The following is a 24,685-nucleotide window of genomic DNA, read 5'->3' on the forward strand; positions in this document are numbered from 1 at the left end:
CGAGCGCGCCGAGTTGCGTGGACAGGATTCCCGCCCAACCCTTGTCCCCGGCCCTGTGGGGTTGGCGGGCCCCAGCCCCTTACTCCTGGTGGCTTGTGGACGCGGCTGTCTGGCCGCCACGTCCCGGTTCCCAGTTCTTGGCTCGGCCTCCATGGGGCTTCTTAGATTACCCGACCCACAAGTACCCGAGGCCGAATTAATCCGACTCTTACTAGTCGCCAACTGTATTGAACAATCCCAGCGTCTCCTTTCACTTCCGCGCTACAGCCCAGATCCTACCCGAGGCTCTTCACTCGCTGGCTCCGGCTTCATCTCCCACCACTCCCTCTCATGTATCTTGTGCTCTGGTCACGATCATCTCAGGTGTTTCCTAACAGTCCGCCTTTCCACATCTTTATAGTCTTTCGTTATCAAGCGACCTCCTGCACCAGGGGTGAGTGCGTTTTCCAGATTCTCTGCCTTGTGAATGACAATAGAAGTCCCGGTTCACAGAAATCTCGGTTCAGAGGTTAGATTTAGAAGCCTTTCCTGACCCCTCTAGGCATAGTAATTCCTCCGTTATTTGCCTTCATAGCACTTTGCATCGTCAGTACAATTCGCCAAATTTTGGTATAAACGCTGCGTATCCATTTGTCCTCCTCTAAGCTAAGGGTACAGCTGTGCGTTTATTCATCTTTGTACCTACAGCTCTGAGCTTACTGCCTAGTTCAAAGTAAATGCTTAATCATGTTAAGTGAACTGAATGGGTGGAACCCATTGCATGTCCCTGATTTAAGAGGAATATAGGAAATTACTAATTTATTCATTCATTTTCAAGTCATCAAATTAAAATTAAATTAAACGAGGGCTACTGTGTTTGCAACATAAGTGGATTATAAACCTACTGTATTCATAGTACATAAAACTTCAGTATTTTAAAATCCAGTTGAGACAAAGCTGTACGCTCATGACAGAGTAAAATATAAAGCAACTGAGTTTATTTTAAACATCAAGATGAGAGGTTGACAACCAATGCTTTGGGAATTTGGATAAGGTGTGGCTGTGACCCATAGTGGTAGCCAGGAAGGGTTTCCTAAGAAGGTATGACTCAGGCTGGACTAAGAAATTCCCAAGTGCACTATTCAGCAAAAGATATAACAAGAACAAGGGCAAGTGGGGGACAGAGTAGGAGGAAAATCCTTAGGCCAAGTAGAGAATGAGGGAGGTAAAAAAAGGGGAGGGGGTGGAGAAGAGGGGAGTGGGGGAGCCTGAGCTGAAGGCAGTGGGAATTATGGGTCTTCTGAAAGTTTGTAAGCTTGTGCCTACATGGGAAGTGGAATATGACTGAAAGTAGACCAAACTCTCTCATGGTGCTTATATTCTTGTTAGGTGGCCAATAAATAAGAGAAAAAAGCAAAATACATAGAATGAGGGTTGATGATAGGTAGTGTGGAATAAAATAAGGTAGGGAAGGAGAAAAGGGAGTGCTGGGACTATCAGGAATGGTGTTGCAATCTTAAAAGAGGTGGCCAGGGAAGGCTCATGAATATGATGACATGTGAGTGAACATCTGGAGGTGGTGTGAACAACATCCCAGATAAAGGGAAGAGCAAGGGCAAAGGCCCTGAGCTAAAGCCTGCCTTGATTGTTTGAGCTGCAGCAGGAAGCCAGTGGGACTGGAGTGCAGTAATTGAGGGGTGTAGAGGACATGAGGTCAGGGAAATAGTAGCAGGGATGGGGGTGAAGGCGAGAGGGACACCATGAAGGGCCTTTGGCCCATTGTAAGGACTTTAGCTTCTACTATGAGTGAAATGGTGTGGAAGAGACAGGCTAACTAGTTACCAAACTCTTTCCTCTTCATTCTGTGAACAGAGCTAGACTACATTTCCCAGGCTTTCTTGCAGAGTGGCCATGTGACTGAGTTCTGGCTAAGGGAAGAGATGCAGAAATGATGTCCACTACTTCCAGTACTGGCCATGCAAACCTGCCATGTGCCGTTCTCCAAGCTCTTTCTCTTTCTGTGGCAACCCTAGAAGCTCTGTGGTGCAGATGGCAAGTCACAATATGGAAGGGGCCCAGGGTCCTGTCCATTCACTGGACAGGAACACCCTTTTGGACTTTCTTGTGAGTAAGAAATGAACTTCTATTGGTTATTTTATGTCATTGATATTTGGGGCTTATCTTTTACAGAGGTAGAATTACCTTAACACATATGGGAAGATATTGGAAGTTTTTGAGCAGAGAAGGGACATGACCTAAGATTTTTAAAGGGCCGCATTAGACTGAAGGGGGTAAGATTAGAAACAAACCACCAACTTAGAGGATTTTTGCAACAATCCAATTGATGATGATGATGATGGCTTGGTCCAGGGCGGTAGCCATGGAATTAGTGAGAAGTATCAGATTCTGCATATATTTTGAAAGTATTTTAAAAAGATTTCCTAATGGATTGGAACTGGGGTGGAGAGGAGTCAAGGATGACTCCAAGGTTTTGAGCACTAGAAAAATAGAGTTGCCATTTTCTAGGATAATAAAGACCTTGCAGGGAACAAGTCTTGAGGGATAATATTGAGGGATTAGTTTGGGACATGCTGAGATGTCTGTTAGATATTCAAATGGAAATGTTAATTAGGCAGTTGGAGTTCATAGTGTTCTGGTCTAGAGATATGAAATTGGGAGTAATTGGTATATGTGTAAACCATGGTAAAACCATGAGTTTTGATTAAAAGAGACCCAAGGACTGAGTCCTGGAAATTTTTAGTGTTTGGAGATGATGTGTACATGTGGTGTGTTGTTGATGAGAATGAATCAGCAAAGGAAACTGAGAAGAAAAGCCAGTGGAGGAGGAGAGTATAATGTTCAAGAAGCCAGGTGAAGGAAGTGTTTCCAGGAGAAATCACATATGCCACATGCTGTTAACAGTGAGATGAAAACTGACTGGCCATTGGCTTTAGCAATGTGAGGATCAGGTTTGGTGGGATAGTGGGTGCAAAAACCTACTGGAAAGGTTCAAGAGAGAATGGGAAGCAAGATATTGGAAACCATTGGGGGTTTACTAGAAAAAGCATCAGAGTAGGGAGAGGGACCAAGAGAGGTTTTTTTTTGTTATTTTTTTAAGTGGAAGAAATAACTGTGTGTAGGAGAAATACCAGCTTGTTTGTTGCTCATGGGAAGGATCAGAAGAGATGATCAAATAGATGATGTAGGGAAGAGGAGGCAAAGTTGCTGGAGCAATGTCCTTGAGACAGTTCTTCCATAGTAGCCAGGAGAGAAACTAGATCTACCTGTCTGGCTCCAGATAAGTGATAAACATGTGGTGAGACCTTGGAGTTCCCTTTCCATTGCTACTACGTTCTCAGTGAAATGGGAATCAGGGTCATCAGGAAGCACTGGGGGTTTAAGGAGGGAGGAAGTGTAAAATAGCCATTCAGCAAAGAGAACAGATGAAGGGAACATAGTACGATCTCCAGGCAACATTAAAGACCCTCTTGAGGCTTGAGATTATGACTTTGAGGTGAGACTCGTTAGTATGTCATGTGGTTTTCTCCAGGCAAGTTTAGCGACATGGTGCAGCCTGGAGTTGGTGGAGAGTTGGATGTTGCCAGTGCACAGAATGAAGTGGAAGAGACACGAAGGTGCTGAGGGTGCGTGCAAGGGAGTGATGATACTCATGACAGATTGTGGAATCTAGGCTGGAGGGAAGGGGAATGAGGATGTGAGGAGAGTGAGGGATAGTGAAAACCCAGAAGGAGCAAGAGATTGCAGGATTGGTGGAGTTGAAGGATTACTGAACTCAGGGAGAGATAGGAGGTGGTAGAGTTGGAGAGTAGGAACATTGGGGGTGGGGTGCAGCTATTAATGACAAACTCCATGGTAAAATCAGGGGACTCTGTGGCTGAGGGTGGAAGACAGGATCGCTGGGCAGCAGTTCAAGGAACAGTCACCAGGGTATGGGAAGGATCATCTATGTGGATATTGGAATCACCAGGAATTAGGACCTAACTCATCCTTGGCGACAGCGAGGTGATCCAGGAACTTACTTTTTAGCCCTCCAACCATTTCAGTCTGAAAACCACTTCAGTGAAAAAAAAGACCCTACTAGGATATCTTAAATTAAAGCAAGACATCCAAAAAAGCTTTCCAGTTGAAAGGTTGGGCAGCTTTTCTGAAACACTCATAGTCTGGTTTTTATTGAATGTGAATATTGTGCATGTTAAAGAGAGGCCAGTCCATGGGCGGTCTGGCAGGCCCTCCTTAGTGACTCAGTTAATCTATAGTTTGTGAACCCTTGATTTTACCTGTACTTTGAGCCTTGAACCTCTGATTTACCTGTGCTTTGAGCCTGTGTCTTCTCTTTTTGGAATCTTCAATTTCAAAAGCACTAACAAGGTATGTCAACATTTCAAGGAGGTGTCATATGCCAAAGAAATTGAGCCAGTGTTTGTAGGGCTGGGATGACAGCAAACTCGGAAAGTTTTAACACAAAAAGAGAAACTCCCCTTCCACACACACCTTGTCTTACCACCTCCTGAAGGAAACTTTCTGTAGCCTCAAACCCAAACCTCCATTTGGAACAGCAGGGCTGGGCTAGCAAGTCTGAGTTAGGGAATGCACTAAAGAAGGGGTAGATGGTCTAAAGCTTGAATCAGAAAAGAGACTAACAAGAAAAGTTGGCAAAAAGGGAAATTTAAGGAGAGGACCTCGGCTAAAATTCATTTCTGGTCCCTCAGCCTTGTCCAGAGTAGTCTGAGCAGAGAAGAAAATACATATCTCTTTTGGTATATGGCCTTACTTTTAAGTTTTAAATTAGATAAATAGAAGCTTGGTGAGGCATTGCTCAGTGGTGTAATTGTCCTCTCTTCTGTTTCCTTCTGTTACCACTTTTCAGCATCTCCCCTCTTCTCTGACTCCCTCCTTCCACCTTCCTTTTCACCTCCAATTTGTTCTCTTCCACCTCTCCTCTGGTTCTGTTTCTGTTTCCTTCCTTCTTGCCTCCTCTTGGTCCTGGCCCTTCTGAAATCACGTCTTCTTGTGGCCTCCCTGGGGGTGGAGTGGAGGTGCACTGTGGTGATGTGTGGAGTTGAGGACATGAAGTTTGAAGTTCCATGCTGGAATGATGCTGGAATGAAGTTTCTCACTGGGAGCCATGCTTCCAAGTGGTTCTTCAAGGAAAGGCTCTGCTGTCAGGGTGAGATGATTCTAGTTTTTCCTTAGTTGCAGCTTTCTCTTCCCCTGCATCCAGCTAGAGTCCCTCAGAAAGCTGAATGCTGCAGAGTGGCGTTGGTGAGGGCTGCAGAGATTTCCCCCCATGTGAAAGGGTGGCTCAAATAAAACTTCCTGTTAGTGTTGGAGAGAAAAATATTCATTAAGATGGAACTTCCCTTAAAAGCTCTTCCATGGGCACCTAGATACTTCTGTCAATTTTTTTTACATTGTCAACCATTAAAAATAGGTAACTTGTAAGAGTTAGTGGTTTATTGATAATATTGTACTCTAGACAACATAAACCACTTGTACCTTCTTTAAGGATCTAGCTCCGGTCAGACAGAGGCACATAGGAAGTACTTGATGAGTGGCTGTTAAATGAGCACATGGATGGATGGATGAGGCTTGGAGCTGGAAAGATAAGGGCTGGGCCCCAGAGAAGGTTGACCCCTACCCCATCCCTCCTGGCCTAGCTCCTTCTCACTCTCCACAGCAAAAGTTTAGGCCTCCCTGAGAGCTCTGGAAAGGACAAGGAGCTCCCCACCTCTGCAGAGGTAGCTCCTCGTGCCTCCCACCCAGCAGGGAGAAGGCAGCTCTAGTGACAACAGCTAGTCACTCTGTCCCTTACAGGAATGCCCAAGGGGCCTCTGGTGGCTTCGAAGGTGCCACACCTAGGGCTTTCACTCAGCCTAGTTGGAGGGGGAGAAGAGCAGGGCAGGAAGAAAGAGGGTTGAGGTGGCTGTGGCTGGCCCCCCACTCCCCCACCACAGCCTCCTGGAATCACACCCAGGACCCTGGGACCTGAACCCAGGCCTGAGGTGGAATCCCAGGCCTGTCCCAGGAAGGCAGCTGGATTAATCCCATCACCGTACCTATAAATGGGGCCCGCTGTGGCCCCATAGAGGCTGCCAGAGTGCTGAGAAGTGAGAGGGGCTGCGGCCCAGAGGGGTTCTCTCTTTCCCACTCTCCACAGGTGAACGAATTCCTCCAACTGAGGTCGAGGGTGCAAGGGATGGAGTCTTCACTGTGACTGTTTTTTTCTAGGTCAGAAAAGGGAATGCATTTGTTTGTACTTTAATTGACAGTGCACTCTCACAGATTCCAGCCAGCCTTTGTGAGGTGCTTATTATGGGCCAGGCACTGTTCCAAACAATTACACACATTAATGCCCTTTTAATCCTCACAACAACCCCAAGAGGTCAGTGCTGCCATGGTCCCCATTCAATGCATGAGAAATCTGAGGCCCAGCAAGGTTAAGTCACTTAACCATGGTCACATAATGAGCAGGCAGGGCCAGAATTCAAAGCCAGATAGCCAGGCAACAGAGCCCGTGGTTTTACCACTACATCATGTGAACAAGGTAGTACCAGTAAAAGGAGGGAACCACCATGGCTTGGAGAGGTTAACCGAGTGAATTTTCCCAGGAGATTCAACTAGCTGCACTGGCAATGGCCTTGAATTCAGATGGCCTGAAGCCAGAAGTTGTTCTTGGACCATTTGACTTCAGCAGCTTGAAGCGTGGCTGGCTCACAGCCCAGCAGCTTTGGCATCACCTAGAGTTTGTGAGAAATGTAGTCTCAGGTCCACCCAGACCCACTGAACCAGAATCTGCATATTAACAGGATCCCCAGGGGATCATTTGCACATTAAAGTTTGGGCAGCACTGCAACAGATCACACCACCCACTGACGGGGAATTAAAAGGTTCAACCACATAGGTAAGCTTGGGGATGCTGGCTTTTCCAAATGTAGCTCTCTCTCTTTTGCCATCCAAAAGTTCCAAGGGTTGGGGTGTGACTGTCCTTCCAAACTGAAAGGGTACACTACCCAGGCCCAAAGAGAAAAGAGGGGTTCCTTTAGCTCCCCCTAAGGAAAGAGCAGGGTCCTGAGGCTATCCCAGGATGATTAATTGAAATCGGCCCCCTATGGACATCTGGGAATGATAGTTTCCATGACACAGATATCCTGAGTCTGAAATTCTAGCTGTTCTCTCAAGCCCTAGAATATTTAAAATATTCTCTATTTCTACTCCTTCAACCCTAATCGCATGGGATATGTCTTGAGTGTAAGCGTGCTTGCATGTATGTGTAAAAACATTAATGAATCACCATTGTATTAGCAGTCATATTACATGAGAAAGCATTTATAGACCTGGAGAAAATGTGGGCCAGTAATCAGCTCTACTCACCGTTTAGAACAGGGGCTCTGAACTGCCAGCCTCCAGGCTGACTTTGGTCTATAGATATGTTTTGTTTGCCCAATAAGTGTTGGCCTGTGCTGTACTTTAGGTTTTTGTCTGTTTATTTGTTTTAATGGAGGTACTGGGGATTGAACCCAGGACCTCGTGCATGCTAAGCATGCACTCTACCACTGAGCTATACCCCTCCCCCTGTACTTTAGTTTTTTATGAAATAGGGGGAAGTGTGTCACATAAAAATCTAGATTTTTGGTTTTTCTTGAAAAATCAGAGTATCTGGCAACACCAGGCCTGTGTTCTAGCATTGCAACAATTAACTGAAGCTTTAATTGAAGCATTCACTTTCTCACTGCCACTGTCTTCACCACTCCATACTGTCTCAATGCTGAAACCAAGTGTCAGCCCAGTTGTTGTTTCACTTAATAACAGAGTTGAGAGAAAAGTCAACCATTCTTATGTCTATGATACCTAGACTCTTTACTCATTTATACTACCTGCAGATGTTTGAGTTGCAATCCCAGGTTTCAATAAAACTTGGTACAGCTCCCTTGGGGTCTACACGTTCCTCTAAATCTCTAACTAGAATATGATATTCTGGCTGCCTCCTCCTCCAGTTTGGAGGAATAATTTATTAGTGGTGTGGTGCATGAATATTTATGGAGTTCCTATTGTGTTCCCAGCCCTGTGCCTGCCACTGTAGATAATTCAGGGGCATGAAAAAAATTAAGTTTGGTTGAAGAAATAAGACTGAACCCTATGAAACAATTACGGAATAATGTAAGAAAGGTTATGAGCAAGGAAAGATTCTTCTGGGTAGGAAGGTGTTGAATGTACCTCAGAGGTTAGTAGGATTTAGCGAGGCATCAGCAGGAACGGGGCAGAGGTAGGAGAGTAAGGCATGGGGAAGGGTAGCTAGCTAAAGTTTGACCAGAGCAGAAGACTTGGGCTGGAGAAGAGGAGGAGGAGAAAGTGATCAGACAAAATGGTAAGAGAGGGAAAGTTCATGCAGGGTCATGCATGCCCAAATGAATAGATTTGGGGTACACTAGAACCTGGAAATAAATAGGGAATTGGCTGCTATCTCCAGAGTGTGTCAAGCTGTCTCACACAGACTCTGTGTCTCTTCTTAGAATCCCTGCTTCATCCACTTTGGCCAGCCCACTTGTACTCATCCTGTGTGACTCAGCTCAGACTCCAGGCCTTCCTGGACCACTTTCTGGGAGGAGTAAGGGAGCCCTGTCTTTGTGCTCCTGTGACACACCAGTCATGAGCTTTGAATGTTGCCTGGAAGGAGAGGTTCTGTAATTTTGGGATTTACCCAACTGACTCCAACAAATTATAAACCAATTGAAGTGGGTACTGTATTTTCACTGTGACTCCACAGCCTTCAACAGTGTTTGGCATTTACCAAGTGCTCCATCCTTGTTTTTGAATGAATGATTGAATGAATGAATGAACCAACTAGCAGAAGATCACTGCGGTGGTCCAGTCAAGAAGTGCTAAGGTGGACTAGGGTAGGATCTGTGGGAGTAGAAATGAAGTAAAGAATATAAGAAACATTTCAAAGAAAGAACTTGGTAGGATTTGGTGCCAAATTGACTATGGTGGCCAAAGATCCCAGAGGAACTCAAACTAAGTGCAGAAGGACAAAGGCGATCCTGACAGCACCAGGAGAGCTGGGATGGAAAGCCGGAGGGGATCCTATTCCTGCATCTGCAGGGCAGAAAGGTCTCCGAGACAAGGGGGCCTTGTGCCCTCCCTTACCTGAGCTGTCCTTTTTGGTCTCTGTCTTTTTGCTGCTCCTGGAGCTCCAGCCATTTCTGGATCAAGGAAATGAAGGTCAAAAGGAAAAGAAGGGAGCATGAAACTCTCATTTCAAAACTTGTTTCTAGTTATATTTTTTTCTGATGCAAAAAAAGCTTTAGAGGCATATATAAATATGAAAAAGGCAAGCAGTGGCTATATTGGGTGGGTGTGACACATATTAAAATACCAAAAGAAAAAAAAAGTAGGGAAGGGGAGGTGGGGTGGGGTGGGGTGGGGTTTGGGGAGCAGAACCCATGCTTCTGATTTTGCTGAGGTGGAGTGGGCGGGACTCCATCTGTTTGGTCCTGCGTCTCAGCCATTTATTTTATTTGCTGTCAGTTGCACATTGTTGCCAATGTGCAAAAATGGCTAAAGCTGCAACCAGAATAGAACTTGCCTAAATGAGAAGAAAAATCACCACTCAGGGCTTCGTTCTGGGAAGTTAAAAAGAAGAAACTAAATGTACAAAGCAATTATTGAGACAGGGAAGCAAAAATGAAATGTTCCCTGTTTTTCTCGCGTCCCTCTGATCCATTTTGTACATGGCAGCCCAGACTCGGTTACCATAGCTTCCTGGCTGGTCTCTCCACACCTACCCTCCCTCTCTTCAAATCACTGTCTCTGCAACAGCTAGCATGACCTTTTTAAAATGTAAATTGAATCACGTCACTTCCCTGTTAAAAATGCTGCTAAGGCTCCCATTACACGTGAAGTCTAAATCCATCCGCCTAGCTTCCCAGGTCCTGCCTGGCTTGGTCCTTGCCCTCTTCCACTTGTGTCCTTCTACCACCACCCCCACTTCCCCACTGGCTTTTCTTCCCTTTCTCTAAACTCACCAAGCTTCTTCCTCAAGGCGAAGCCTCATTGTTATACTCATTTTTTCCCTTACCCTCCACAGCTTTCTTCACCCTTAATCTGGCAAGCGTGTGTTTCTCCTTCAGGTATTTGACTCCTCTGACCTTCTGGAGATATTAAAAGCTGTCTGTGCCAGAGATTGCCTAGTATCCCTTCTTCCCTTCTCCCTCTGGGGCAGAGCATCTAACCTCGTGTTGGGCCCCTGGCTCTGCAGAATGGAGGATGCATTTCCCAGCCTCCCCTGCAGCCGGGTGCCGTCATGTGACTGCATTGCAGCCAGTGAAATATAAACAGTAGTCATCCTTCCCAGAGTAATAAAGAAAATCTATGATTTAACATTTTGATATAGTCAAAAAGTTGCTTCAAAATATCTTGCTCTATCCAAGTCCAGGGCTCTCCAGCTGAGCAATGTGACATCTTACCCTGAAATTTCTTCATTACGATCTCTCTATGTGACATACAGAGTGATGATCCCAGCATAAATATTTTTCCTTTTTTTTTATTTTTCAGTTTTATTAGGTAAAATTGATACAATTTGACTGCACATATACAATATATTGCATGTAAGTACATATATACAATATACTGTACTTTTAAAAAACTTACATATATGAAAATTATTTCTATGAACAGTTTAGAGCTTAAGCTTTTAAAAAAACTTATGTATTTATTTTACAGTATCATATTTTTTACATTGAAGTATAGTTTTTGATGTACAATGTTATATATTACAGGTATACAGTATAATGGTTCACAATTTTAAAGGTTATAGTCCATTTATATTATTATAAAATATTGGCTATATTCCCCATTTTGTACAATACATCCTTGTAGCTTATTTTATGCTTGATAATTTGTACCTCTTAATCTACCTCGATCTTGCCCCTTCCCTCTCCCCAGACCCAATATAAATTCTGTAACAGCAGGCAACTCACAAGCCTTTTTCTTGTGTTAATTCCAATTCCAGTCCAAGTTAGAATTAATAATACAAATTTATATGCATTGAGAGTTTACTTATATCTGCCTCTAAATCTGCTGAGGATAGGCCAAGCACTTGATGCATAAGAGTTTATTTAATCCTGACACTCTGGATGAGGTTGGCACTATGTAATTTCTATTTTACAGACCTGAACACTGAGGCCCAGTGAAGTTAAGCAATGTGCCAGGTGTGCCCAAGGTCTCATAGAGCAGTGGCTTGGGGTCAGGTCTGTGTGAGCTCTTACCCACTAGGAGAGATCGCCTCCTGTGAGCTCTCCTGGTTTTTAGTGTATTTCCAGCATTCACAAAGAAACCTTTCTTAACTTGTTGTTGTCGTTCAGTGTCTGAGTTGGTTGTCCCTGTTATGACAAAAATCTCCTTCTCTCTGACACCTCATTTTTCTCTTCTGGTGCATTTACTAATTTATTTCTGTTCTCCCTTTTTTGTGACACCACAAATCAAGTTCCCTAGGGCCCCTAGTTCCCACTTTATCTGCGGTGCCCCGGGGTCTAAGTGCTCTTGATTCTGGTCTCTCTCATACCAACCAGTCTTAAGATTCAACCTAATGTCATCTGTACATTACAGGGACATTTCCTCAGGCATGGAGAAGACAGACCTGCACAATGGAGCTTTCCAGAAAACATTTTTAAGAAAATGATCACAGAAGCTCCATGAAGTTCAATCAGAGGCCAGGTAAGTAGGTAAAAGAACCTCATGATAGACAATGTTTTAAACAACGTTTTGGTTATTTCTCTGTAGGATGAGGAATTTGGTTAGAAATTAGATTTTACTTTTCCACTAGTTTACTAATTTATGATTCATATTGAAGAAGTTACCTTTCTTTCTTTCTTTCTTTCTTTCTTTCTTTCTTTTCTTTCTTTCTTTCTTTCTTTCTTTCTTTCTTTCTTTCTTTCTTTCTTTCTTTCTTATTTTTTTGATAAAATTCCTCCTCTGAGTCAAGCTCACAGTGCTGGTGGAGAAGGGGGATTACGCAGAGACTATGAAAAGGCTGCCCTGAGTCAAAGATACAGACTGGATACTGAAGGGCAGTATTTCATGACCCTTCCTGTGCCCATTAACTGAGTTACTTGGTTCTGGATCTCCTGGCACAGACCATCTGGGCCACAGGACCGGATGTCAGGCTGCACGGATTTAAGTCATGTACCTGAACTGGTTGTGCTGGTGCAAGTCGGGAAAGATCTGAGAGAGGGCCTCACTCTCCTCATTGGCCATCAGCTGCGTGAGGCTCTCACTGGGCTGGGAGGCTTGGAGTTTCTTCTGTACTAACTAGAGGGGAAAAAAAGCAAATGGTGGTTACGGCCTTAGCGTCTCTGCATTTTCCTAATATCATGATCTGGACCCCAAAATATGAGAACTCTTAAGCTGTTCCACTGGACAGAGTCATGCCAGATACTTAGAGAGGCAATTCTGAGGTCATATCTGTTTGTTTATACCCCTGTACTGTTATAAATGTCCTTTGTATACCAGGTCCTGGGTTCAATCCGCAGTACTGCCACTTAATAAATAAATAACCTGATTACCTAACCCCTGCAAAAAAAAAAAAAGCTTTGGTGGCCTAAGGATAATATCATCATTGAATACTTTTAACATAATTTAGAAGATAAGCTATTCTTATTAACATACCTTAAAATGTTATCAAATAGTCTATTAATATAAACTTTAATAAAGCTTGTGATACTTGGTTTTACATTAAAATGGAGGGGGAATTAAATATTTATTGTAGGAATTTAAAGTTTTACAAATTAATTTCTCTAAGAAATATCCTATAATGAGCTGCTTTTTATGCCAAGGTAAAACTGCTTATTTTTCTGTTGCCTGTGACCCCCAACAGATGCTCCAGTTGTGCACACTGTTTATACTCATTCAGTATTTATTGAATATCAACTATGTGCCAGGCGCTGGGGAATCACAGTGAAGAAGATTGATAAAAATCCCAAGCCTTCATTGACTTTATCATGTAGTTCAAGTCAAGCTTGTGTTCATCACACTCTTAAGACCTGGGGCAAAAGGCTCATGTGGCTTCTCTGAATTCTATCAAATATTTAAAGAAGCAGTAAAATACCAATTCTTTACAAACTCAGAAATAGAGGAGGGAACAAGTACCAAATTACTCAATTAGGCTAGTATTACTCTGATACCAAAGCCAGGCTATCACAAGAAAACCACTGACTATGTCCTCTAATGAACATAGAAGCAAAACTCCTTAAGAAAATGCTAGCAAACCAAATCTAGTACCATAAAAAAGGATTATATAAATGGAATTTATTGCAGGATCACAAGTTTGGTTTAACATCTAAAAATCAATTAATGTGATATACTGTCTTAATAGAATAAAGGGCAAACTACACGATCATCTCAGTAGATGCAGAAAAAGTATTTGGCAAAATCTAATATGCACTCGTGATAAAATATCTGAATAAACAAGGAATACAAGGGGACTTCCTCAACCTGATAAAAGGGCATCTACAAAAATCCCAAGATTAGCATCATACTTAATGAAAGGCTGAATGTTTTCCCCCTAATATCAGGAATGAGGCACTGATGTCTGCTTTTCCCACTTCTATTAAACATTGTTCTGAAGGTTCTAACTAATGCAACAAGGCAATAAATAAACAAGTGGATCCAAACTAGAAATGAAGTTAAACTGTCTTTATTTGCAGATGTCATGAATGTATATATATATGTAGAAAATTCCAAGAAATCTACAAAAACTACAACTAATGAAAATGATTAATAGACAAAAATCAATTGTATTTGTATATATTTTCACTGAATGATGCAAACATTAAATTAAGAAAACACAATTCCACTCACAATAATATCAACAATCAAATACTTAGGAGTAAATTTAACAAAAGAAGTGCAGAACTTGTATACTAAAAGCTACAAAACATTGCCAAGGGAAATTAAAGAAGATTGAAATAAATGTAAAGACATTCCATATACATGTATTGGAAGACTAAATATTGTCAAGATGGCATTTTCCCCCAAATTGATGTGTAAATTCAACATGTCCTTATCAAAATTCCAGAAGGCTTTTTCTCATATAAATTGACAAGCTAAACCTATAATTTACAATCAAAGGATCTGGAAGAGCCAAAACAATTTGAAAAAAAAAACCCAAAAGCAACTGGAAGACTTACATCACCCAATTCCAAAACTTACTATAAAGCTACATTAATCAAGACATTGTGATATTGCCACAAGAATAGGCAAACAGATCAATGGAACAGATTTGAGAAGCCAGAAACCTTTACATTTATGGTCAATTGATTTTTGGCAAAGATGCCAGTACAGTTCAATGGGGAAAGGATAGCCTTTTCGACAAATGGTACTGGGAGAACTGTATACTCAACATGCCAAAATAAAACAAAACAAAACAAAAAAGTACTTAGACCCTTACCTCACATCATACACAAATACTACCCCCAAAATGGATCAAAGACCTAAATGTATGAGCTAAGTCTGTAAAAATTCTAGGAGAAAATATAGGATAACATCTTTGTGACTTTGGGATGAACAAAGGGTTTTTAGATGTAACACCAGAAGCCTGATCTGTAAAAGAAAAAAATGGATAAGTTGCACTTCATCAAAATTTAAAACTTTTGCTCCTCAAAAGATATCATTAAGAAAATGAAAAGACAATTCAGACTGGGACAAAATATTTGCAGATTATATATCTGATAAAGGACATGTACCTAGGATATACAAAGAACTTTTACAACTCAAAAAGAAAAAAATAATTTAAAAATGGACAAAAGATTTGAATAGACCTTTCACCAAAGAAAATACATAAATGGCTAATAAGCCCATGAAAAGTCGCTTGACATCATTAGCCATTCAGGAAATCCTAATTAAAAACACTATATATCCACTAGAATGACTTTAATAAAAAAGATAGACAATACCAATGTTGGTGAGGATGTGGAGAAACTGAAACCCTCATGCAGTACTGGTGGGAATGTAACATGGTACAGTCACTTTGGAAAACAGTTGTCCAGCTTACACAGAAATTTACCACATGACCCAGCAATTTCATCCTTGGAATCTATCCAAGAGAAATGAAAACATATATCTATATAAAAACTTGTACACAAATGTTTGTAGCAGTATTATTCATAATAGCCCCAAACTGGAAATGATCCAAATGTCCATCAACTGATGAATAGATAAACAAAATGTGGTATATCTATACAATGGAATACTATTTTTTGGTTCATTTATTTTATTTTTTTAACATTTTTTATTGATTTATAATCATTTTACAATGTTGTGTCAAATTCCAGTGTTCAGTACAATTTTTCAGTCATTCATGGACATATACACACTCATTGTCACATTTTTTTCTCCGTAAGTTATCATAACATTTTGTGTGTATTTCCCTGTGCTATACAGTGTAATCTTGTTTATCTATTCTACAATTTTGAAATCCCAGTCTATCTCTTTCCACCCTCCACCCACCTGGTAACCACAAGTCTGTATTCTCTGTCTGTGAGTCTATTTCTGTCCTGTATTTACGCTTTGTTTTTGTTTGTTTGTTTGTTTTTGTTTTTGTTTTTTAGATTCCACATATGAGCGATCTCATATGGTATTTTTCTTTCTCTTTCTGGCTTACTTCACTTAGAATGACATTCTCCAGGAGCATCCATGTTGCTGCAAATGGCATTATGTTGTCGGTTTTTATGGCTGAGTAGTATTCCATTATATAAATATACCACATCTTCTTTATCCAGTCACCTGGACATTTAGGCTGTTTCCATGTTTTGGCTATTGTAAATAGTGCTGCTATGAACATTGGGGTGCAGGTGTCATCCTGAAGTAGATTTCCTTCTGGATACAAGCCCAGGAGTGGGATTCCTGGGTCACATTTATTTTATTTTTTAAATTTTTTTTAATTGAAGTATATAGTCAGTTACAATGTGTCAATTTCTGGTGTATAGCATAATGTCCCAGTCATGCATACACATGTATATATTCATTTTCATATTTTTTTCATTGAAGGTTATTGTAAGATATTGAATATAGTTTGCAATGGAATACTATTCAGCAATTAAAAGGAATGAATTATTGATAATCTGTTACTCTGCCATGGAGTTGGCCCCAGGCTATGACTATGGATGAACTTGAAAAACATTATGCCAAGTGAAAGAAGCCAGACACAAGAGACTATAATTATAGGACTCCGTGTATATGAAACGTCTCCGAAATATGAATAGAGACTGAAAACAGACCAATGATTGCCTGGGGCAGCAAGCAGGAACAGGGAATGACTGCAAATGGGCATGAGGGAAATTGTTAGGGTGATTGAAATGTTCTCTAATTGGGTTTTTGTGAAGGTTGCACAACTCTATACATTTACTGAAAGTGTTGAGCTGTACGCTTATAATGGGTAAATTTTAGTCAATAAAGTTTATTTTAAAAGGCCTAAGGCAAGGATCACCTTCACAGGGTGCTCCTGTACCAGCTTACCTGAGCCCTACAGCTCAGCTCTGGCCTTGGCTGGAGGTGGCAGTGGTGACCTCTTACCTTAGAGTCTCCTGAGGGATTGCAGCTGTTCTTGGATACCAGGCAGTGAGTGACAAGAATCCTAGGGTCTTTGGTGGTGATGGACAGGCCCTGCTGCAGAATTTGAACCAGTCGTATCCAAAAGCAGAAGACAGTCTCAGGATGGTCAGGGTGGAGCCTTAAGTAGTAGATTTTCTCCGTGACTGTCCTCAACCTTAGGATGCGCTGAAGGCAGTCACAGACCTGGAACTCCACAAACTTCAATGGGAGAATCCTGAAGGCACAAGGGAAGAAACGCATTGACAACCCCAATGCTTCTGACCCAACCCTATCTTCATTAAAATGAGGAGTGTCTCCACTGGGACTGAGGCTTTAGGGGATGGAAGAGAACATGCTTAGCATAGTGGTGCTCAAAGTTTGGGGGAAATTAGAGTCACCTGGGGAGCTTGTTTAAAATGCAAACACCTGAAGACACCCCCAAAGATTAAGACTCAAAAGGTCTGGAGTGGAGCCCTGGAATCTGCATTTTAACCTCCATTCATCCTGCCAAGAATCTCATGCTGGCATTCCCTGGATCCTTCTTGGGAGAGACAGCCCGGGAGTAAGGTAGCTGGGATCATAGGGTTTTCCAGTTTCTGTCTTGATAGCACAAAGGCAGCTGGCCTCCTCTGCCTCAGAGTTGGGCCCACTGTCTGGATTGTCTATTTATTGACCTTAATGGCTCAATTACTCTTCCAAAGGAACTAAAGTTCAAAGAGCTGGATTTGGATTTAATAACTTGTCAGCTGGGACTGGCTGTACTTGCTGGAGGTGTGCCTAGAACATAACGGAGAGGTTTATCACTGAAGCAACATGGAGCGATGAAGGGTTTATCTGGACTTCTGGGAATATCTAGAGATTCTTGAGATATCGTACAGCTATTACTTGAAGAGGCTCAAGCCTCTAAAAGGGCTATTTCATCCCAGAGAAACAGAATGTCACTATATGTTACAGTTTCAAGTGAGACTCAGTTATTTCTATTCATTTTACCAGTAGGAAAACTGAGATGCAGCAAGTCAACTCGTGACTCAAAAAATGTTTGAGTCTAGTTTGTTGCATACCAGGGACTACAACCTGCATCTCCCAACCAATGCTTCATCTGCCAGGCCTCTTGGCTTCCTTGCCCCTTGGCCAAAAGTGGAGAGATCACCCCTAGAATTCAGAGTGGTGACTACAGCGAGAAAAAGGAAAGTGGGCATGTAGACTGGCCCTCACTCCTGTCCACGTTGTGCTCCCAACCCCTTTGCCCCACTTGTTCCTGATGCTTCTGGTGCACCCACTGTCTTGGGTTACTGTTGCCTAAAAAAATTAATGTCACCGCTGATGACTTCTCTGCTTTCTCCCACCTTGAGTTTAGTCACCAAGCAGCCTCTGCTTTGTGCTCACATGTCACTTTACTTGTCCTTCATTCCCATCCGTGTTGCTTACCTCTTTAGGATGATCTTTGGGGTCGGAGATGGTCTGTTCCATGTCTGGCTCTGCCCGTGCTGCCATTTGACGCTGGCCATGAGGAGGATGTTGGGAAGAGGCAGGCAAGGCACGGAGGAGGTCACCCCAAGGGCCATGGTCTTGGAGGCTTTGTAAATGTCTATCCAGTTCCTGCCCTTTTTGACCTGCAAAGCAGCCCCCACCCGGGGAACAGTCTGAGCATTGGCAGAAGCTGCAGTATGTTTTGGGTGAGAGTTTCTCAAACTCGGCACTATTCACATTTTGGGCTGCATAATTCTGTTTGGGGGAGAGGTCTGTCCTGTTTGTTCGTTGTAGGATGTTTAGCGGCATCCATGGCCTCTACCCAATAGATGCCTGTAGCAACCTCCACACCCCTCCACCAAATTGTGACAACCTATAATGTCTTCAGACAGTGCCAGATGCCCCCTGGTGGTGGGGGGCAGAATCATCGCTTGTTGAGAACCACAGTTTTAACCAATATTGGTTAAACTGTAATAGTATTTACACTACTTAGTATTGCAATTGCCCACAAGAACAATACCCCAGGAGTCACATGTGTCACATTTCTGTGAATCCTCCCCAGACTATTTCCTGGCTTTTCTTGGAAAAACCTGCCCCTTTGCCTTTGTTTGAGTAGCCCTATTATCTCCTGCACCATTTCTGCACTGTGAGGTCCTTTAACTCCCACATTCTGTTGATTTTGGGTTCCATCTGGCCTGAGGAGGGCCCAGGCAAAGAAATAAAAATGCACTGAGTGCCGTTGTACTACGGCTTTTGCCTCCCATGTTTGCATGGAACACCCAGGTCAGGCCCTCCCCTTTAACAGTAGAGGAAACTGAGATTCAGGGTGTACAGGTCAGTGGACTAGACTCTGAGCCCAGATCTCTCTGGGCACCCAGCTCCTACTCTTTTACCAATCAGTGTTTCTGTTCCAAACCCTCAAAGGGCACCTCATTTTACTGCCTCTTTGTTCGTCTGCTTTGGGCTGACAGCCTGGAGGAGGAAGTACATTGCGGGATTCAGATACCAGATCCTCCACTCAGAGCAGAGAACACTTGACCTCTCTCCCCAGAATGCCTTCAGGAGAAAACCTGTCTGGGGCTGTGCAAAGTCATGGTCAGATGGGGGTGGCCTTGCCTTCAGTGTCTCTCTTTGCCTCAGTTGTCACTCCTCTCCAGTTCCAGGGACAGACATGGGAACAGATTTAGAAGAATCAAGGAGTGCCATTCTGAGCCGCCCAAGAGTACCTGGACAAAGTTGCTTTCAAACACCACTGATTCAGGAAACAGGTTGAATTCTGGAGAATGAACCATCTGGCAGAGCAGTCCCTCCTCCACACCCAGGCCCACTCCAGGATCTGGTTCCCCACCCACAGGAAAGAGGCCCCTGAATTCTTCCCAGGCATTCAGGGAAGGGACGGTTGGATACGATCTGGTGACTTTTACTGTCTTCTTTGGTTTCCTCCAAGTCTTTCTCTGTGGAACTGATGACAACATTTCCGCACATGCTCGGGGGCCTGCTGCGCGTTTGTCCTGGGATCTCTCTCTTCCCTCCTGGCCTTGGGCAGCTGGCCAAGGCCTGGGACCACCAATCAGCTCACAATGATGAATGGATGACATCATGAAAAGCCAGGGCAGGCCTGCAGGAAAGGGAAATGCAGAGGAGCCTCCCTTTTCCTCCAGAGTGCTTTCACAGCTTGTTTAATGCCCCGACATGCCCCAGCCCTTCTCAGGACCTGAGGATACAGTGCCCCCGGAACTTGCTGAGAAAGTGCTAAGCCAGGCAAAGAGCAAAGAAGGAAGGCTGTTGGGAAGCTCCTTCACTGCTAAGAGGAAAATACCCTCCCTGCCTTTCAACCCTCCGTTACTCTGAGTACAGCCTACCCGCAAAGACTTTACAGGGCTGTTGTCGATTTAAAACCCAGCCTTCCTGAGCTTTGCACCCTGTGGGTCCCATGGTCCTTGATTTTTCTGCCTTTTCTGGTTACGGGAGGAGCTGCAGGGCTGTAGATGCCTGCCCTGGGCTTTGCTACGGCAGGCTGATTCCTTCTGCAGGCTTGATTTCCCTGAGGAGATCAAATTGAAGGAACAGTAGATACAAGCAGTTTCTTACTCAGAGGCTGGCTTGGTGAGAGTGCCAGAGGAGAGACATGGAATCCTGATCTACAGGCAGCTCTGCTGGATCAAGAAGCCATGCCCCCTCCCAGGGAGTGGTGGTGCTCCTCATCCCTGAGCCAGAGGAATAAAGAGCCCAAATCTCGGGGCGGCTAGATCAGAGGCAAAGAACCAACCAGGCTGACCACAATTCAAGTCTATTTCAGGGAGAAATCATATTCTAGTTTGGACAAAATTCTGGAATTTATCAGCCATCATGGTATATTAACCCTCAAGGTCAAATACAATCAATTTAGAAAAGCAGTTTGACAACCAGCATATGCAAAGAACAAGCATGGAAGTTTATTTTTGTATTTCATTATCAAGTCAGGGAGAAAGGTTGAAAGGTCATGATTCTATCAGCCACCCCACTTCTGGTCATTTCCATTACTCCCCTGCTCTATCAGCTCCCTTGTTCTGCACTCAGTTTTCTTTTGTTTACCATGTGGGGAAAATGTCCTCTATAGTCACATTCTAAGGATGCGGTCGGAGACCGAGTCCTGTGGTTTACATTTCCCTGGAAACAGCACACAGTATAAAAGTGATGGCAATTAATACACTGATATGATGCTTTTCATAGCTAAAGCTTCCCTGCAAGAGTAAAGCTGATTGGCTTGGATACATGGTTTGGATATAATTGGCCATTGAGACATTCAAAAGTTTCCTTCAATTTGAAAGATGACTTTTTCTCTTTTCCATACAAGCCTGTTGAGCTCATTTCTGTGGTGTGTAGAGGATGGGTTTAGCACCAGTCTAGATGGCTAAATGTGAGGAGGCAAGCTTTTAGCTCTAAACAAAATGCTAAGCAATGATAAAATGGGGCTTTAAGATTCTTCTCCTTCCTACCTGCCCCCATCAAAGCTCAAAAACTAGCACACTGAATCTTTTAAAAAAAAGTTTAACAGATACTTAGTTGCCTATCCCAATATCCATTTTCCCTATTCCTTTAGTAATAGAATGTCTGGTTTTCAGTTGGGCACAAGTTGCTGGAAGAAGGATTACATTTCCTAGCCTCCCTTACAGCTAGGTAAGGCAATGTTAGGCCCATGTTCAGGCAAAAAAAAAAAAAAAAGTAAGCTCAAGTGTTGGGTAAAATTTCTGTGAGGAATCATTGTGGGAAGGGGACATACTCTTTTTCACTCCTTATTTTTTTCCTTTTGGCTGGAATACAGAATAGATGGCTGGAGCTTGAGCAGCCCTTTTGGACCAAGAAGTGGCACGTTAAGGATGGTAGCATAGCAAGATAAAAGGACTCCAGTTCCTTGATGATCATAAAATTATCATACTAGACCTGAAATCTGTACCTCCAGACTTCTTTTAAGTATGAGAGAAATAAGGGTTTTCTGTGCTTTTTAAGCCAGACTTAAAACTAGCTGACAGAACTATATAAAAGTATTTCTCTTCTGGACTGATTTTACAGAAAATGATGGTACTGTTTACCATAATTCTAAGCAATGAAGAAAATAGGGTTAATTTACAATAAATTGGGACCTTAAGAATGAGGAACATATAACTTTGGAAAAAGTTGTATAAGTATGTATTCCAAAAATATGAGAAACTCATTGATTTTGTTTTTCTGTGATACAGCGGTACTAATGCTGCCACAGTTGTTGACTTTTGCACATCTACTGATGGGCACATTGGTGAGCATGTCTTCGGCTATGTTATTGTCCTTCAGTTTAAGGCTAAAGTCACTTTGGCAGTGTTTGGTATCATTTCAAAGCTTCAGGATATCTGGTTATCAGGTGGTGTTGGGCCCAGGTTTTATGGGATTTAAAGCTTATACAATTCTGGAGACTCTTAAAAATAAAAAGGCTGGGAAGGGGGAGGGAGTAGAGTGTGCAGTAGAGTGTGTAGTATAGTGGTAGAGTGTGTGCTTAGCATGCATGAGGTCCTGGGTTCAATCCTCAGTACCTCCACTAAAATAAACCCAATAATATAAATAAATAAATAAACCTAATTATCTCCTACCCTCCTCCAAAAAAAATGGTAAAGGGATTTACCTTATCAGACTAGAGCCCACTGTTAAATCTATGTCCTGCTAAACCTGGGTATTTGCTGTCATAACTGTTTATGATACTTTCAGGGATCACAACAACAACGAAAAAACCAAAAACCAAACAAAAACAAAAAGATTGGAGGGAGGAGTGAGTTGGGAGTTACTGTTTAATGGCTACAAAGTTCCAGTTTGGAAAGAGGACCAAGTCTTGGAGATGAGTGTTGGTGATGTTTGCGTAACAATGTGAATGTATGTAATGCCACTGATTTGTAAACATAAAAATGTTAAAATAGTAAATTTTACAGTATGTATCTTTTACCACCATAAAAACATGCCGGAGCATAAAAAATAAAATTAAAAAATCCACAGAAGTACAATACAAAATTGCTAGAGGTCCTCCCATGGCCTTGGAGGAAGGAAGGGCACATGTGATTAAGGGACCCTGAAGCTTAAGCTTTATTATCTTCACGGTAAATCTTTCCCATTTAAATATGTGTCACTATTTTTTTTTAAAAAAACCTGTATTACATATGCAGTACATGTGCTTTGTAGAATATTAGGAATTACAGACAGGTTTAAAAACAGATAGCATATTCCTGCCTCCCAGAAAACATCACTGTAACAGGTACATGTGTGTGTACTAAAATGAGCTCGTACTCTAAAAGTTGTTTTACAGCCTTTTTATACTCTGTTTTATTTAGTCAACACTCTCTGCCTTTGTGGTTTGGTACTTTCATTTCATCTCATTTAATTTCCAGACCATATTAAAATTTCTCCAAATAACAACAATTATTCTTATAGCTGGTTTATCCAAATCAGCATCCAATCCGGGACCTCAGTGCCCTTTAAGTGTATTTTAATCTCATGCAGTCCCTTTTTTACAAGACTCACTAGTGGATGCAACTGAGTCAGTTATCCTACTGAATGTCCCACTTTCTGGATTTGTCTAGTTGTTGCCTTGTGTTTAGTTTGCTTCTCTGGCTACTATATTTCCTACAAAATAGAAGTCATATCTCAAGGGCAGATGGATTCACGAAGGAGTCACTATTTCTTAGGAAAGAGCTACCGTGGGATCTATGTAAGATACTACTCTCTGCTCTCAAAGAATGTCAGGAGAAAAATACATATAAAGAGTAAATATCAGAAGAAAAATGATTCCAGAAAATAGAAAACATTCTTTGAAAGAAACTTTTCTGCACTCTCAAGAAAATTGAATACAGTAGGTCACCTTATGAAACAAAAAATCAGAGGTACCAAAATTAGATGAAGACTTGAAAAGGTAAGGAAAGACATAGAAGAACAACCCAATAAATAACTGGAAGTTATATTAGAAGCCACAAGAAGTGGAGTTGACATGACAGAAAACTGAGTCAGTGCCACAGATCATAGATTTGAGAATATCACACAGAACGCAAGAAAAGAAGGGCAAAGAGATGAAATGATTGGAAAGAAAATGATAGCTACGTAAGACATTTATGTTGATCCAACATACAGCTAGAGTCCCTGACGAGGAGAGAACAAATGGAAATGAAAACACAGTCAAAAACATAAAAGAAAAAGCCATTTCTGAAACAAAAGACTCCATTTGGCAAATGAACAGGATTTTCTCTATTCCAGGCAAATTGAGTAAAGAAACCATTGGATCAGAAAGCTCTTGTGAAATTCCTAAATCTTCAGGATAACAAAAGCATTCACTAAAACAAGGAGAAGAAGCAGACAGTCTACCAAGAGGAATCAAATAAGACTGACCTCAGACTTCTTTTCAGCCATTTTAGATGGCATAACATGATGGAACAATGTAGAAAGAATGTTGAGGAGGATAAGATGTGACCCAATAATTTCATAAATGGCTAGAAATTAATTTAAGTGTAAAGGTAGCAAAAATAACCCTAAAACTCTAAGCACTCTAGAATAAAAAAAAGCTACAAGCTGGTTCTTTGAAAAAGAAAAATTAGAGGAACCACTGGCTAACAGTTTAATTTTTAAAAAGGAGGACATAAAGCAAAAATTTGAAATAAGAAAACAAATGAGTACAAGTAACAAGGAGGTGTAGATTCGTTCCTGGGTAAAGGTGGTGACACGAAGCTGTACTATTTAGAGTATAATCCAAGTAGCTAAAAGATCCCCAAATCCAGTGACTTAAACAAAACAGAATTTTGATTCTCTCTTACATAGTAGTCCAAAGGGAAGCAGTCCATAACTGGTAGAGTAGCTCTTCCATTCTCAACATGTGACTTCCACCTCCGGGTTCTAAGATGGCTGCTCCAGCTCCTGCCATCGTAAGTTTGCACCCTTACCAGTGAGAAGGGGAAAAGGGAAGGGGAGTGTACACTCATTCCTTTTAAGGGCACGACCTGGAAATGGCATAATCACTTTTGCTCACATCTTATCGGTTGGAATTCAGTCACATGGCCACACCCTGGTACAAGGGAAGCTGGGTGGCCATGAGCCCACCTAAGACTGGACAGTCTTATTCTTTATTATTTAAGGATGAAAGATA

The 24,685-nt window shown here is 42.2% G+C and overlaps 1 protein-coding gene and 1 long non-coding RNA gene across 5 annotated transcripts in view; one reads left to right on the forward strand and one right to left on the reverse strand.

Annotated features, from left to right (window-relative positions):
* Window positions 1-48: 48 nt before the first annotated feature.
* LOC140697342 (uncharacterized) overlaps window positions 49-24,685 on the forward strand; it is a 40,277-nt gene continuing 15,640 nt past the window's right edge. For 2 of the 3 annotated variants that reach the window (XR_012074290.1, XR_012074289.1), the window contains exons 1-2: window positions 49-433; window positions 11,605-11,712. This is a non-coding gene — a long non-coding RNA (uncharacterized lncRNA). Of the gene's footprint in view, window positions 434-11,604; window positions 11,713-19,211; window positions 19,374-24,685 lie in introns of those variants that run through there. The other variant, XR_012074291.1, reaches the window with a different exon arrangement.
* On the reverse strand, window positions 4,650-19,672 carry GARIN1B (golgi associated RAB2 interactor 1B). Of its 2 annotated transcripts, XM_072964535.1 has the most exons (7): window positions 19,281-19,655; window positions 18,013-18,197; window positions 16,567-16,819; window positions 12,185-12,306; window positions 9,145-9,200; window positions 6,057-6,224; window positions 4,650-5,316 (listed from the first exon to the last, which is right to left on the reverse strand). In XM_072964535.1, the coding sequence occupies exons 1-7, from the start codon at window positions 19,653-19,655 to the stop codon at window positions 5,303-5,305; spliced, it is 1,173 nt and encodes a 390-aa protein (XP_072820636.1). In that variant the 3' UTR covers window positions 4,650-5,302. The 2 variants fall into 2 exon arrangements, with proteins under 2 accessions (XP_072820636.1, XP_072820637.1); XM_072964536.1 differs by lacking the exons at window positions 4,650-5,316; window positions 6,057-6,224; window positions 9,145-9,200 and adding an exon at window positions 14,949-15,088 and having other exon boundaries at window positions 12,224-12,306; window positions 19,281-19,672.

Source organism: Vicugna pacos, chromosome 7, assembly GCF_048564905.1.
Source record: "Vicugna pacos chromosome 7, VicPac4, whole genome shotgun sequence".
NCBI lineage: Eukaryota > Metazoa > Chordata > Mammalia > Artiodactyla > Camelidae > Vicugna > Vicugna pacos.

Bases quoted from the DNA above. Each gene is read 5' to 3' on its own strand.
- GARIN1B (XM_072964535.1), bottom strand. From the start codon at position 19,655: ATGATGTCATCCATTCATCATTGTGAGCTGATTGGTGGTCCCAGGCCT. The intron at 12,307-16,566 runs GTAAGAGGTCAC...TTTCCCCTCTAG, and splicing joins ATCCCTCAGGAGACTCTAAG to TTAGTACAGAAGAAACTCCA. The intron at 9,201-12,184 runs GTACATGACTTA...TCCTTGATCCAG, and splicing joins CACCAGCACAACCAGTTCAG to AAATGGCTGGAGCTCCAGGA.